General features: G+C 42.0%; 1 protein-coding gene across 3 annotated transcripts in view; it reads right to left on the bottom strand.

Moving 5' to 3' along the window:
* The window catches only part of ATP9A (ATPase phospholipid transporting 9A (putative)), a 121223-nt gene that overhangs the window by 36216 nt on the left and 69401 nt on the right, over positions 1–15606 (bottom strand). For 2 of the 3 annotated variants that reach the window (XM_044985598.1, XM_044985595.1), the window contains exons 13-14: positions 15474–15586; positions 11242–11454 (exon numbers count right to left, since the gene is read on the bottom strand). In XM_044985598.1, the coding sequence (XP_044841533.1) occupies positions 11242–11454; positions 15474–15586 (326 nt within the window). The remainder of the gene's footprint in view (positions 1–11241; positions 11455–15473; positions 15587–15606) is intronic. The other variant, XM_044985597.1, reaches the window with a different exon arrangement.

The following is a 15606-nucleotide window of genomic DNA, read 5'->3' as shown; positions in this document are numbered from 1 at the left end:
CAAGGAAAGATTTAGACTCAACAGTGCATATAAATCTCTGAGAAGAAAGCTTGCTGTATCCAGTCACTCTACACCGGCTCCTAAGTAAATAAAAACAAAACCCAAGTGTCAGTGGATTTCTCACCTATTTTTATAGACATCCATTAAGAGTGGCATGTCTAAAGAAATGCACATAAAAAGCCTTTACCTGTCTTGTCTTATAGTCATTATCTTGTTGAGAAGCTGAGTGGAATTAAGACCAGTTTTGTGGAGACTTATTTACTAATAATCTTTTCCCTTCATTAGAGAAATCACTTCTATAACCATAATTATTCCTGACATTTCATCTCTTTAGTCTATTTAGTGAATGCAAGCGCTAGGACAAAGTATTCAGTTTACTACTAAAGGAGTTATGTCTTCCAAGGAAGTTCATGAAAAAATACCTACCACACATCAAATACTTAAGCCATGGAGCTACCCTCTCAATATGAAGTAGCTACTTTAACCCTCACTGGAAGCTGTGGGCACACATTAAGGGTACGTCTACACTACCCACTGGATCGGCGGGTAGCGATCTATCTATCGGAGATTGATTTGTTGTGTGTAGTGCAGACACGATAAATCAATCCCTGATTGCTCTCCCGTCAACTGCTGAACTCCAACAGTGCAAGAGGCAGAAGCAAAGTTGACGGGAGCCGCGGCCGTTGATCCAGTGCCGCGAGGACGTGAAGTAATTTTAATTTGATCTAAGATACGTCGACTTCAGCTACATATTCTTGTAGCTGAAGTTGCATATCTTAGATCGATTCTCCCCACCCCGCAGTGTAGACCAAGCCTAAGGGTAGGTCTATACTCACCGTCCGGGTCGACACGGTGAGTTCGACTTCTCGGAGTTCAAACTATCGCGTCTAACCAAGACGCGATAGTTTGAACTCCCCGCGCGCTCCGGTCGACTCCGGAACTCCACCACCGCGAACGGCGGTGGCGGAGTCGACCTTGGAGCCGCGGAGTTCGACCCCGCCGCGTCTGGACGGGTAAGTCAGTCGAACTAGGGTACTTCGAGTTCAGCTACGCTATTCGCGTAGCTGAACTTGCGTACCCTAGTTCGACCCACCCCCCTTAGTGTAGACCATGCCTAAGAGGAAGAGACACCACCCTCATTTAAACCTAGTGTTCCTAACATGCTACAGCACATAGGGCCTCGTCCAAAGATTCAACTGACTTCAATAGGCTATTAGGACCTCAATCTAATAAGATATTTCAAGTCCAGAACTATTGGTGTGACTCTCCGTGGCAGGTTCTCCCTCAATCTAAAGCTTTTTGACTATTTTTAGGATTTGGACAACCTGGCTCTAGGTCTCTCATACAGACTCCATGTTGCTAACAGCCTCTTTAGAATCTGTGTAGTAGTTACTCATCTTCATCATGTGATTGCAGTAAGTTTTTTCTTCTTCAGTACATTGTAAAGTGGGTGTCTAAACCTTCATTTACCCTAAAACCCGGGCCTGCAAACTTGAGGGAAATAACATGCTTAAAACGCTGCTTATTGTGTTCGACGTTTCATATGCTACTGTTTACGGGATTCAAATTAAAGGAACTACTCCCCTCAGGACTGCAATAATTGAAACCTTGGAGGGCTAATTCAGAGCTTATCCATACAGAATATTTGCATTAAGACACTTCCAGTCTTTGCTCTACCTCACTTCTTTACTCTGAGAGTCACCATCATTTTCTGTTTTTCAGACAAAAAGCCTGGTCCAACTAAATGCACAGAACCCAATACTGGTTCAGATTTAAATCACTATCACTGCAGCTTATTAAAAGGGTCACCTTAATTCCTGCTGAGCAATACCCTGCATAGATATTTCAGTAGGGACTGCTCACAGACTACGGTTCTACACACAGCATGAGGATGTATGGCAGAATTAGACCATACATCATTAGTTAGATTGGTTTTTTTTACTGAACAGAATTCTTTCAGTGTATTTGGAACCACAATGTGGTATTTGGGGAGGAAAATATTTAACGGTTAAAAAAAATTTCTCTGCATTTATTTAATCTTTGAAAATGTTAAACCTAGTATAAATGCCCATTTCTTCTGGGCATTTCCAGGAGCCATTATAAAACGCCTTTGAAATCCAATTCTGCAAGAGCTAGAAAGAGATTGATCTCACCAATTTTACACCTGTAAGCTTCCAATACAAACCTTTTTAACAATGAGAGCACCTTGAGAACAGAACTTCCCTTAGAATTCTCCATTCATAAATTGAGTGGAGCTAGGATAAGCCAGAGCACCTCCATCAGAACACCTAGGAATTAATTTCTCTCCTAGAAACACAAACCAACATCAATTAATGGGAGAATCGACCCTTAGAACGTGGTAGTGGCAGTTCCCCTGCTCCTTCAAACTATTTGTAAAAGAAAGAAAAATGCTGTTTAAAAGACAGCAAGAAAATTCACATGAAAAATAACCAACCAACATGGCTCTTGTATTAGTTTCTGATAAGTTGGTGCTAGCGTGGTTCATCATCAGCAACCGCCAAATTATATTGTCCTCAGAATATCTAGACTAATCAGCATCCTAATACCCAGCTGGTTGGAGATTTAAAAGCATTTTTTCTTATGGGAGAAAAGGCTAGTAGAACACACCTTTATAGATTGTTAAAAAAAACCTCTCTCTTGTTTTAGGGTACTTGAATATACAGAAGGCCAGTTTTTATTGCATTATTATGGAAATCAAGACAGAGAAGACAAAATGCTTAATTTTGCTTTCCTGCTAGTTCCGTATAGAATTCTCTGCCCCCCTACTCATCCCCCAGCTTTTTAATTAATTAAATTAATCCTGCTAGGTTTGCTTCTACTAAATTATATGGTTTTCTTTTGGGGACGGGGAAAGGGAAGCAGGAGAGTCTCCCAAGACTAAGAACTGGTTTTCCTGAAAACTTCTGTACAACGATGAAAATATTTTATGGGGAGATTTTCAAAAGATAGGCACCCAACTGCGAATGGAAATGAGGGCCAGATTCTCAAAAGGTATTTAGATGCCGAACTCTTAGTGAAGTCAATGGGAGTTAGGAGCCTAAATACCTTTGAAGATTTGGGCCTGGGTTTCATGCTTCTCTATTCCCCATCTAGTCTTGAAAACATCCTTAAAGCATTAAGGAAGCTAGTTAGAGGCTCTTCTATTGTCCTCATTCTTAACAGTCCTCTGGATCAGAACTTGATCTCAGGCTTCTATTGCACTGGTTAATACAGAAATAAATAAATGTTCAATTTATGTAGTTTATTAAAAGTTTCTAACCTCTGTTCCCTGGCCCGATGTCTCTCTATCCCACCTCCACAGGGTGATGTTACACTAGTATCACTCTCTGAAATCTCAGAGACTGAAAAGAACACTTCATGCTTATTTGTCCACATGTCTGAAATCCGCAGCTGTCTGAAGGCACAAACCTCCTTGTTCCCTTCACAGCCAAGTAAGAGTCTTATGGAAAAATAATTATTAAAATACCTGGATTTTCTCATGCAGGAGACTGGGACTAGATGAAAAATGTTACAGTACAGTACTTCGACTGTGAAAAAAGGGAGGAGGTGGTCTGTCTTCTCCACTCACTCTAGACTGTCAACAGTGAGGTAAAAAAATACTTTCTAAAAATTTTTTCATAGGGGACAAAAGCTTCGTCAGGGCTGCTAAGGAAAAAGTGTTTTGTGTTAAGTAAATAAGAGGACCAGAATTACAGGGAATCAGCTAGTCAGAAGTATTGAAACCCATTAATTTGCTTGTGTCTTATTGATCAGAAGAGAATAATAGATTTTGTACCTTAGAGGCCTTGGTTTGTTTTTTAAACCCTTCACTTCTTCCCACACCCTAATACAATATCACTGAAGTTTTCATATGTTACATAAAATGAAAAGTAATTACCATGAGTAATAAATAAAGAGAGTTACAAACCCCACAACATACAAAATGTGATTTACCAGGACATTTACAATAACTGATTCCATAAAAAGAACTGATATAATAAACAAGGTTATCTTGGACTCCACAATTAAAATTAAATAAATCAATGGCTGGGCTGTCAATAAAACAAGATACAATATTCTGAAGGTGTAAGTCTTTTATGGAAGGAATGGAGAAATATCTATTTGGTTCCCTTAATATAGGCTAAAATAAATATGCCCAGTAATAAATCAACTTAAGTGTACTTCATTGCCAGAAGTTTCCTGATTGCTAGGATTCTCCATTCACTGCAAACTATTCCTCTAGGGATGGGGCAGAACATTTTCTCCAGTAGTGATTTTCACTGTCAGGAAAAGAAACTAAATGCTTCCACTGTTTTATCTGCTCAAAAGCCAAGTTATACCCATTTAACAAATACATATCTCTAGCAGAAAAAAGGCATACAGCAATCCAACGATTAGAAACTGAAGCTAGACAAATTCAGATTAGAAAAAATGCAATTAAAACAAACCACTTGAAACAGAACAAGTAGTTAACCACTAGGACATACCTAAGGACATGGTGAATTCTCCATCAAATGAAGTCTTTAAATCAAAACTGGTATCTTTCTGAAAGATATGCTATAGCTCAAAACAAAGTTGTGGACTTAATGCAGAAATTACTGGGTGGGCTTCTACAGTCTGTGTTATAAAGAGGTCAGATTAGATGATCATGGTGGTCTTCTGACCTTAAAAATCTAATATCATCTGCAACTGCAAAGAAAACGTCCTTAGTCAATTTATGAATAATTTCCCTATGAGCTTTGCAGATGGTTTAATTCTGCAGCACCTCCAGCAGAGACGGGGGAATCCTTTTACTCCTGCACTTAACACACTAATTCAGTTACACATATTTAATATCAGCATCTCCTGAAAACTAAAAAAACTACAGAGAAGTAGGTATCGATTTTCCATATGTTGTACCACTATTGAGGTATACTCACTTTTTTTCCCCTGCCTCCAAATAGCCCCTTTCTTTCTTGGTCTGCCATTTAAGGTAGATCTCAGGACAACAAGCATTTAAATTTCCAAAAAAGTTAACACTTAGGGTAATATGTAAAACTGAATATAACGTAACTGAAAAATTAGCTGAGTGCAGACCTTACAAGCCTCATGAGGTGGTGCAGAGTGCAACACAATCCTGGGGACACTAAGACCCAGAAGAAGCCTGTACAAGAAAGAAGCAGATCCTCCCTCCTCTGCTGCTGTCTCCGCCTACCTTTCAGTCCCAGACCAACTCCTCTGTCCCTCCTTAACTTTACCCTGAGCCTTCAGTACTCAACTCCAGGGGAAGGGAAATGGCACTGGCTTTTAAACCAACACTTTCCAACCTCCAAAAACTGCAGAATTCCTGCCTCTGCGCAAAAAAACATTTTTCACTGAAACTTTTGAAGTTTGCTGACTAGCTGTAATGGAAAATATTAAAATTAATAGGCTTACACAGCATCTAGCAAATAAATAATAGTGTCAACATCAACATGGCCTTCACTGATGCAGATTTTGGGCACCCTGTTTTATTGGATACAGGGGTGCATTTTCAGAGTAATCAAAGATGGGAAGCTGTCACACACTGTGCTATTTAAACTGACAGTTATGTGTGTTCCAAGTCACAGTCATTCTGCCTGAGAGAAGCATCTGAGTTGGAAAATAAGTGTGGGTGGGAAATTAAGTGTGTGTGTGGGGGGGGGAATTTATATATAAAGCAAGCAAAAGTAAAACCGATTTCAGAGAACCCTCAGACCACTGAGAGAACTATAACAAACAAGAGAGTCCTTCATGCTCAGTGCTGAACAGCAACCAAAATAGCTAATAAACCTTCATTACTACATTCTAGAAATCTCTGGATATTGGCTCTGTGTGCCTATACTAACCTATACTAGGTTAGATATATTTCTCTGCACTGAGAGTCAGAATTGCTAATGCAACTCTATATTCCATCTCCCTAAACTTCGCCCTCTGGCTAGTCATTAAATTACTCAAGCCATCGCTGAAATGGATATTGATTAACAAATTTCATTTTAAAGAGAGACAAATTGATCCTTGTTATTAGTTGCTCTTCAAATGTCCCCAACTAGATTGCCTAGGAACACAGACAATGGCGGTAATCAATTGGAGCACACTCTTTCGTGTCCTGGAAGCTGTGGAGTGCTGTCAGGGTTAAAGATTGTTTGCCCAAGAATCCCAAGCACGCTTATCTCTGATCAGATTATATCTATTTCATTTCCCCTGTTAGTTACTGTATGGCTACAATTGACACAATCAAAGAGCCCCAAGGCTGTAACTGATATCTGAATAAAGATACTTCAAGACTTCTAAATGGGAATATGCACAGGAAACAAATTTAGGAAATCCTGCTTTCTGTTACAGGAAATTAATCCTATTCCAACTGGTAGAAATTCCCCTCACTGTTCAAAAGTAAGAAGACCACAAGTTTTTGTACTCATTTCATAAACTGACCTCTCCTGACATGCTAATATTTTATTGATATAGAATTTCAAAGGTAGGCTTTAGATGCCTGTTAAAAGACTTTCCCTCTAGGAATCCATGAATGCTATTTAACAGTATCACACTTTCCTGAAGGGTTTAACTAGCACTGGTTTCATATTTAGTACCACCTATTGTGAGACACACAGTAGATGTTTGACTGATATTTGTACTCTTGAGACCTACAGACAAGATGTCTTCAGTGTGGTAAAGCATATCTAATTTCTGAAACCACTTGCAATTCAAAACATTGCAAGGAAAACAATGTAGACTAAAGTATAATTTCAGAGAGATTAGTTATAAAGTTACAATATAAAAATACTATGTATTACAGCCACATTAGTTGCAAAAAAAAATTAAAGCGGGAGTTACAATTACGATTGGAAATATGTCAAACTTCACAGAGACTTTACGGGCATGTAGATAAAGAAACAGAGGCTATGAATGTAAATAGCCAATAAATTCACTAAGAAACAGCCTCAAATGCTGACCCCAAAAATTAACATCTGGAAATTGTTCAGATCCCATTTCAATGCAAAGGCACCTACTTCCGTAAAACTGCTTTATTGGCGGGAGCAACACTTTAAGGAGAAACCCTTGTAAGCAAAATACAGAACAAAAGTATGGTTCGGAAGCAGCATTTGCACAGTGCCTGTTCACTCCAAGCACCATGAAGACACAAATACCCTTTTGTCACCATGAGCACAAGAATTTTGTTTACAGAAGAATGTGCTTAAAATGATCCTATACTGGGGGCTAGGAAACCTTTTGTCCTCTTGAAAGGAGATCATGGTCTATTTGAGTGTGTAATCATAGGAAATATTTTTAAAGTATATGCAATGTAGGGCAAGTCATCACCACAATCTTTTGAGGTTGTACCTTACTAGAATAATCTTAGAACTCTGGCTATTCGAAGGATTTAAAAAATTTCTTATATGAACAGCAATAAGAAAAAAAACCCTTCAAATACTGCCAAAGAGCTACACATCAATGGAATTTCAAAGAAAAATTTCAAAATTTTCAGTCTTTTAGCAGATATGGGCAAGTGTAATTATTCAAACAAACCATAATTAGCAGTGAATAGTTTAGAATTTGTACGATACTGTTAAGTATCAGAGGGGTAGCCGTGTTAGTCTGGTTCTGTAGAAGCAGCAAAGAATCCTGTGGCACCTTATAGACTAACAGACGTTTTGCAGCATGAGCTTTCGTGGGTGAATACCCACTTCTTCAGATGCAAGTGGTGGAAATTTCCTGGGGCAGGTATATATAAGCAAGCAAGAAGCAAGCTAGAGATAACGAGGTTAGATCAATCAGGGTGGATGAGGCCCTGTTCTAGCAATTGAGGTGTGAAAACCAAGGGAGGAGAAACTGGTTCTGTAATTGGCAAGCCATTCACAGTCTTTGTTTAGTCCTGAGCTGATGGTGTCAAATTTGCAGATGAACTGGAGCTCAGCAGTCTCTCTTTGAAGTCTGGTCCTAAAGTTTTTTTGCTGTAGGATGGCCACCTCACCAGCAACTGCACACCGCACCATAGTAACTCTAGCTCAGGAACCAATCCATGCAACAAACCTCGATGCCAACTCTGCCCACATATCTACACCAGCAACACCATCACAGGACCAAACCAGATCAGCCACAACATCACCGGTTCATTCACCTGCACTTCCACCAATGTAATATATGCCATCATATGCCAGCAATGCCCCTCTGCTATGTACATCGGCCAAACTGGACAGTCTCTAAGGAAAAGGATAAATGGACACAAATCAGACATTAGGAATGGCAATATACAAAAACCTGTAGGAGAACACTTCAACCTCCCTGGCCACACAATAGCAGATCTTAAGGTGGCCATCCTACAGCAAAAAAACTTCAGGACCAGACTTCAAAGAGAGACGGCTGAGCTCCAGTTCATCTGCAAATTTGACACCATCAGCTCAGGACTAAACAAAGACTGTGAATGGCTTGCCAATTACAGAACCAGTTTCTCCTCCCTTGGTTTTCACACCTCAATTGCTAGAACAGGGCCTCATCCACCCTGATTGATCTAACCTCGTTATCTCTAGCTTGCTTCTTGCTTGCTTATATATACCTGCCCCAGGAAATTTCCACCACTTGCATCTGAAGAAGTGGGTATTCACCCACGAAAGCTCATGCTGCAAAACGTCTGTTAGTCTATAAGGTGCCACAGGATTCTTTGCTGCTTCTACGATACTGTTTTAGTTTAGTTGCAATAAAATATATATCCAATAAGTATTACTGGTACACAAAATACAAATATTTAAAATCCCTGTAAAAAAATAAAACGGGAATTTTAGTTAAGCTTTTTATGCGGTAGGGAAGCACCTCTAACAACACAGATTCAGTCCTGCATTAAAGCTCTACTCTGCACTGGAAGGAAGTGGGGGACACCAGTTAAAGCTCCCCAGTTTTGAGGGCCCCAACATGACTTAGGATTGCTGCTGGTCTGCTCTAAACTGCACCTTTGGTATATGGCCCTGTGATGGGGTGCCTGCCCCACACTAGGCTCTAAGGGGTTAACAGAACCTTAGGGAGGCTGCGTGGGAGGCAGCCAATCAGAGAAGGGCTGTGAGGAGCAGCCAATCAGGGCCAGGCTGGCCCATACAAGAAGGGCTGCAGAGCAGCTACAGTCAGTTCTTGGAGCATGAGGAAGAAGGAGGATAGGCTGCCTTGCAGGCTGAAGGCAGCAAGCACCCTGGGCAGAACAGTGCTGCAGAGACCCGGGGAGTTAAAGGCAGCTCCTGGAGGGCTGCAAGGATCTGCAGGCTGAGGCCCTGAGGCAAGGGCAAAGAGGGTGCTTGGAACCGCGGGGAAGCGGCCCAGGGAAACCTACTGAAGAGTTGGAGGGGGCGACGCAAGCAGTGGCCTTCTACAGGGTCCCTGGGCCGGGACCCGGAGTAGTGGGGAGGCCCAGGTCCTCCCAACTCGCCACTGAGGAAGTGACTAAACAGTAGACTGCGGTCACCACTGAGAGAAGTGGCTGGACAGGGACTACAGAGACGTCCCCGGGAAGGGGGGGACCATCAAGTGTGGCACAGCCAGAGAGGACATCACGGTCCTTGGAGGGACATGGGTCCAAAAGCAGAAGAGATGATGGGCTGAGCACCACTAGCAGGGCACACTGGCTACCAGAGCTAATTCCCGTATTGGCCATGAGGAGGTGCTGGAGTAGAGAGTGGATCCCCTCACAGGCCCTTACTGGACCATACGCTAGTGGAGGATTAGCACGGCAGAGTTCTGTTCTGACACAGTCCCCTCCCTGCTTCTGTCACGTAGGATACACTGTGATAAAAAACCTGCAGCACCAAGTCTCAGAATCCATGTCAGCTGATTTGGGCTCGGGGGGGGAGGGAGTTGGGCTGTGGGGCTGAAAATAGCAGTGTAAAGTTCAGGCTCAGACTGGAGCATGGCCTCTGAGATCTTCCCCCACTTTCTGGGTCTCAGAGCCTGGGCTCCAGCCCATACCCAAATGTCTATACTCTACTTTTATAGCCCCATAACTCGAGCCCGAGTCATCTGACCTGGGCCAGCTATGGGTCTTTTATTGCAGTTTAGACATACCCATAGAGGTTGGGGACTGCAGGCATCTGTGCCAGATCTGGCCCTTTGCACCAGCAGCGAGTTCCCCTGTGACAGAAGAATTCTCTGTTGGGCATTTGCAGTCAGTTTATGCTCCCTTTGTCCCATAACTGCATAGACAGTCTAACCCAGGGATGGGCAAACTATGGCCCACGGGCCGGATCCGGCCATTCAGGGCTTTGGATCCGGCCCGCGGGATTACCCCTGGTGGTGCTGCGGGCCCGGCGCTGCTCTCAGAAGCAGCCCCCGGGCCCAGGAGGCAAAGGGCTCCATGTGCGCACGCAGAGCCCTCTGCTCCCCACCCCCACCCAGGGGCCACAGCACTTCCTGGAGTGGCGTGGGGACAGGGCAGGCATGCAGGGAGCCTGCCCTGGTGTGCGCCACTGCCACCCCGGAGCCATTTTAGGTAAGCAGCACCGGGCTGGAGCTCAAACCCCTCCTGCCCCCCGCCCCCCAACTTCCTGCCCTAAGCCCTCTGCCTGTACCTCGCACCCCTCCTGCACCCAACTCCCTGCCCTGAGCCCCTTTCTGCACTCCTGTGCATTCCAACCACCTGCCCTGAGCTCCCTACTGCACCCTGCACCCCGTGCACCCCAACTCCCTGCCCTGAGCCCCATCCTGCACTCTGCACCCCTTCTCTGCCCCAATCCCTTGTCCTGAGCCCCTTCCTCCACATCCCGCACTCCACCCCCCCTGCCCCGGCCCTGCATACAATTTCCTCACCCAGATGTGGCCCTCGCCCCAAAAAGTTTGCCCACCCCTGGTCTAACCCCTTGACTTGACTAGAATAGGCTTGCCTTAAATTAAAGATGAGCTGTGGTTCTCCTTGCTAAATATACATAAAATTGGTTTAATATATATGCAAAGAGGGAGGGTTTGTTCCACTTTTAAAATATTTGTTTGCCCTGTAGCACCTTCATTATTTCCCTATTCATTCCTACAGTAAAGAGTTTTTGATTATGCTTTTTCTTAATAGAAGTGACAGACTTATTTTCAAATATGTTAATGTGACAACAACACAATTCATCATGAGGATGCTCTATTAGCAATGATTAGCTAGCAAAGATGGTTTGACACCGAGCTCTTCCATTTCAGAGAGGCTTCCTTCAGAAATGGTCTATTTCAAGCCTTTAAAAACATGGAGGTGAGGGAGAAGAGGGTGGGGGGAAAAGGAAATCTCACCTCGTCAGGGCTGGAAGCCTGGTACACCCTGCAGGAATCTTCATAATGTCTCTCAGCTTCAGCCTGATCTGTCACGCCATTAGATTCGTACACTGGTGTCACGTTGTGGCAGAGGGCAATCGCTTTCACAGCCTCGTGAACACGGCTACTCATGGTTTTACGTACTTTGGTGGCCAGGGTGGGGCCTTTTAAAGCAGGTGGGTCTTGTGACTGCTAACGAGAAAGGAGAAAAGAAAGTGTAGACAGTTTTGAAAAGCAGGAATAATCGAATATCATTAAGGATCTTACTTCTATTATAACCATAAATATACTATTTGCATGGACTCACACCTCCAGTAACTTGGGATATGTTTTTGACTGGGGCATCTTCTTTGTATGTGTTATCATGGGAATAACTGAGACCACTTCCCAGTTATGTGCTGCTAAATGAAGTTAGATTTACTTAACTATGGATGAAATGAAAAAATAACTCCCTAAGATATTTGTCCAAGAGTTTTCAGCACAGCTTGGATGAAAAGGGTAATTTGTTGCTGATCCACCAAATCACTACACAAGCTTAGTGGATAAAAATGTTCCCCCAAAATCACCAGATCGTGTGTTCCATTGAAACCACATTTTGCTCAGCAAAAGGCCAGTGGCTTTTATGCTTGAGAATGAATTGGCTTTCATACACATGAACACATGATTGCTGAAAACAGAAAACAGATGGGCTCACATGGAATGAGAAACTTAAATTAAGTTCATTTAATTTTTAATACTATTTTTAGTATCAGAATTAGACTCCTCAGGTAATTATACAATTACTAAATTATGCTGGTCACAGAGGGGAGACATAGTGATCCAGTTTCCTGTTCTGTTAACCTTTAATGTCAAGAGGACAAAAGTTTCACTTCCAGGTCAAAGGGCATAGCATGGTAAAAATAAGAGAAATAAAGAACTGCAATTTAAATGAATCGTTACTAGCAAATGCTTCCAATTATAAAGTATCTTATTTTTTAAAATATAAGAACATATATATTATAAGATTTATGGGAAGTTCAGCACACAAGTTTAGCGCATACATTTTGTACAATTAAATGCTATCTTCAAAATTTGAGTCTCTAATAAATCTAAAATCTGTGGGTTCTAAATTGCTACCCATCACCCTGATATTAGAGTGCCTTCCACATAAAATCAATAGGAATAGTGAAGTCCTTGGTTCAACCACATTTAGAGTCACATGCTGTACCAAAACAATCATCCGTTAAGTCTAGTATCCTGTCTTGACTAATACTGGATACTTTAGGAAGTAATTTACGACTAGTTGAGTTTCTTCACCTCTCAGACTGAGATGGTGCCTGAACAGGTGTAGCCTGATCACAGAGAAATGTTTATAGACAGGAAGTATCTGGCAGTTCAGACTGACTAGCAGCTCTCAATGTCTTACAGAGATCAGATGCCAAAATGGCTGTGAAAGCCAAGGAGCAAAAGCCAGGTAGGTGGCTAAGGCGGCCAACAGTTGAAAGCCACATCTACTAATATGCACATGAAGATTCTGAGGTGTTTGCAAATGCCAGGTGTGCAAGACATCATTGTACAATGACCCACCTATCTGTTGCCAAATTCTAATGACTAAATCTGCAGGGTTGCATTTTACAAATGAGGAAAAGAGCGGTCACTAAAGACAGAGACTTCTGATAATTAATAAGCCACTGCAAAACTATTTCTAACTGTAGGAGAGTCTAATGGTTGGAGAGAAAGCTGCTCATTAAGAGCAAACTTTAAAAATCAGAAAAACAGTTTACTGATAACTAAATTATTATTAAACTAAACAGTGTTAAAAGGCAACCTAAAACATTAACTACTGATGACTTCTTAAGGGTTAAACATTTTTTCAAGCGTAATAACCTGCCGGGCTAGTGCAGCAGAAATTCATCCTGTTTTCAGGAAAGAGGTAAGTCAGTCACGTTTCATATGAGAAATTCTATTGACTTCCAGATGGATTTTTTAAAATTATCAAGCCCTTCATTAGCATAAAGAGTGACATTAGTTATTTTAAGGAGTCCTTGTGGCACCTTAGAGACTAACAAATTTATTTGGGCATAAGCTTTCGTGGGCTAAAACCCATTTCATCGGATGGGTTTTAGCCCACGAAAGCTTATGCCCAAATAAATTTGTTAGTCTCTAAGGTGCCACGGGGACTCCTCGTTGTTTTTCCGGATACAAACTAACATGGCTACCACTTTGAAACCTGTTAGTTATTTTAATTCTTAATTAACAGTGTTTTCATTGAATTTAAACACTCTACCGCAATATTTCCAATGCAGTCACAGGAGCATAACACTATTACATGCACCAAAAAGTTAAAGCGACCGACCTTCTGCATTTCATTAAGTTTGGATTTTAAAAAAAAATTGTTAATTAAAAAAAAGTTCTTTCACTCGTCTTAGGTAAGGAAGCTCTTTTTATGTCTGATTTTTACTGGACCATTTCCCTTTAAAGGAGACAAAAAAAAATACTAAAATGCAAATAAATTTCAAATAATAATTGAAGGTTGAAAGCATTCTATTGCAAAGAGGATTTGTTTTTATTTGTAAAGGACTGTAATGAATTATGAATCCCAAATCTAGGACAACAGGCTATGTGTTCATACTTCATGGATTGGTGCTGATATTTTTGGATGTGCCCTTCATGATATATGTAGGCACAGCTGTGGTCATTACTTTTACTTCACAGGAAGTTGCAGGAGTGACTGCTAGGGTTCTTTGATAGGTTTACCCAATTTATGAGAATGACAAAGGAAATTACAAGCCATAGCACGAGTCAGGAAATGTAGTTTTCTCACTCTTACAGTTCGTAAGATGTCTATTTGTTATACAAAATTGAACCAAAAGAGTGCAAGCATATAAACAAAGAAGATCCAGATTGTTCGCTACCATAGAAAAGGAATGCTAAGGGAAAATCTCCCATTATCATAGAATCATAGGACTGAAGGGACCTTGAGAGGTCATATAGTCCAGTCCCTTGCACTCATGGCAGGACAAAGTATTATGTAGACCATCCTCAACAGGTGTTTATGTAGAATGACCTTGCTTCATAAGTTAAATACTTTACTTACTCATGTGATTTACATGGAGATTTTTGGTATTTAAAGTTGAGACAAACTGGCCAAGTTTCAAAAGTACAAATTAATGTTACATCAGCCTGAACAATAATTTTACACAATTTTGAAAAGATACAGAATGCCGTGGAAGAACTTTCCAAGTTGTAGCCAGTTTTGAAAAGTGGATATTTGGTTTGGACCATAAACATTCCCAGGAAACGTCTGATACTGTACTGTATGCAGTATTATCAACGTCAAGAGATCAAAAATGATGAGTCAGGCCCCCCAAAATCATGAGCTTGGCCCAAAATTCATGAGCTCTTTTAAAGAGATCGTATTGTGCTTTGTAGGTCATTCTCTTGATTTTTGAACTCGCCCTGCCCATCCCCAGGGTGTGTACGTGACAATTAGTGTTGCCCACTCCCACATGTACTGGATAAGGTGATTTTGGCCCCTGCTGGAGGAGCTCTCACCCTCATATCTGCCCCTCTCCTGCTCAGCAATTAATCCTGTCCTCCAGTCCCTCATCAGTCCTGTCCCAACCCAACCCCCTCAATTAAACTCCCCCTCAGTTCAGTCCCATAGCCCCCATCAACCCCCACTGTCCTCAGTTCACCTCCCAGCACTCACTCCATCTGCTCAGAACCCACCATCAATACAGCCCTCCCATCCCACCAGCCCCCTCCCTCCTCACTTCAGCCCCACTGCAGGCCCCAGACCATAGTTCAGCCCTTCCAGCCTCACCTATGCTCCTCTTAAGGTTCTTCCCCTTCACCAGGCTTCATTGGGGAGCAGGCGGGAGCTGCAGAGGGGTCCCCTCTCCCACTTCCCAGGTTGGCAGGGGAACCCTGGCTGCTGCGCTGACAGCGGGGAGCCCTGGCCACCAAGGGCTGACAGCAATTTCTAAGTAAAATTAAGCCTCACTTGTGATCTCTGGATAGAATTCGGAAATGTCAGGATTATTTTTTTCCAGCCATGGGCTGGTATGTATGGTAATTATACATATATACATATTAATCATGCAGCGACTATATGTTTTACTGAAAATTTGAGCTATGTAGTCAGAATCCCTTTATGAACAGTCCAATGACCTGTCAAACTGTTCACTGCTTTGAGAACAAAGAGTTAAGTTAATCAGACTCTACTTTACCTGCGTATATATACTAAATATATGGCTCTGCACTTCATCCATGGAGTCCAGTCCATAAGCTACTGTCCCAAGGTGAAGCCGTTTAAAAACCATCTCATTCTGTGTGAGAGTTCCTGTAACAGAAGCAGCATTA

Source organism: Mauremys mutica, chromosome 13 (genome assembly GCF_020497125.1).
Source record: "Mauremys mutica isolate MM-2020 ecotype Southern chromosome 13, ASM2049712v1, whole genome shotgun sequence".
Lineage (NCBI taxonomy): Eukaryota > Metazoa > Chordata > Testudines > Geoemydidae > Mauremys > Mauremys mutica.
The sequence above is the reverse complement of the archived record's forward strand: the minus strand, read 5'-3'. Positions and strand labels throughout refer to the sequence as shown.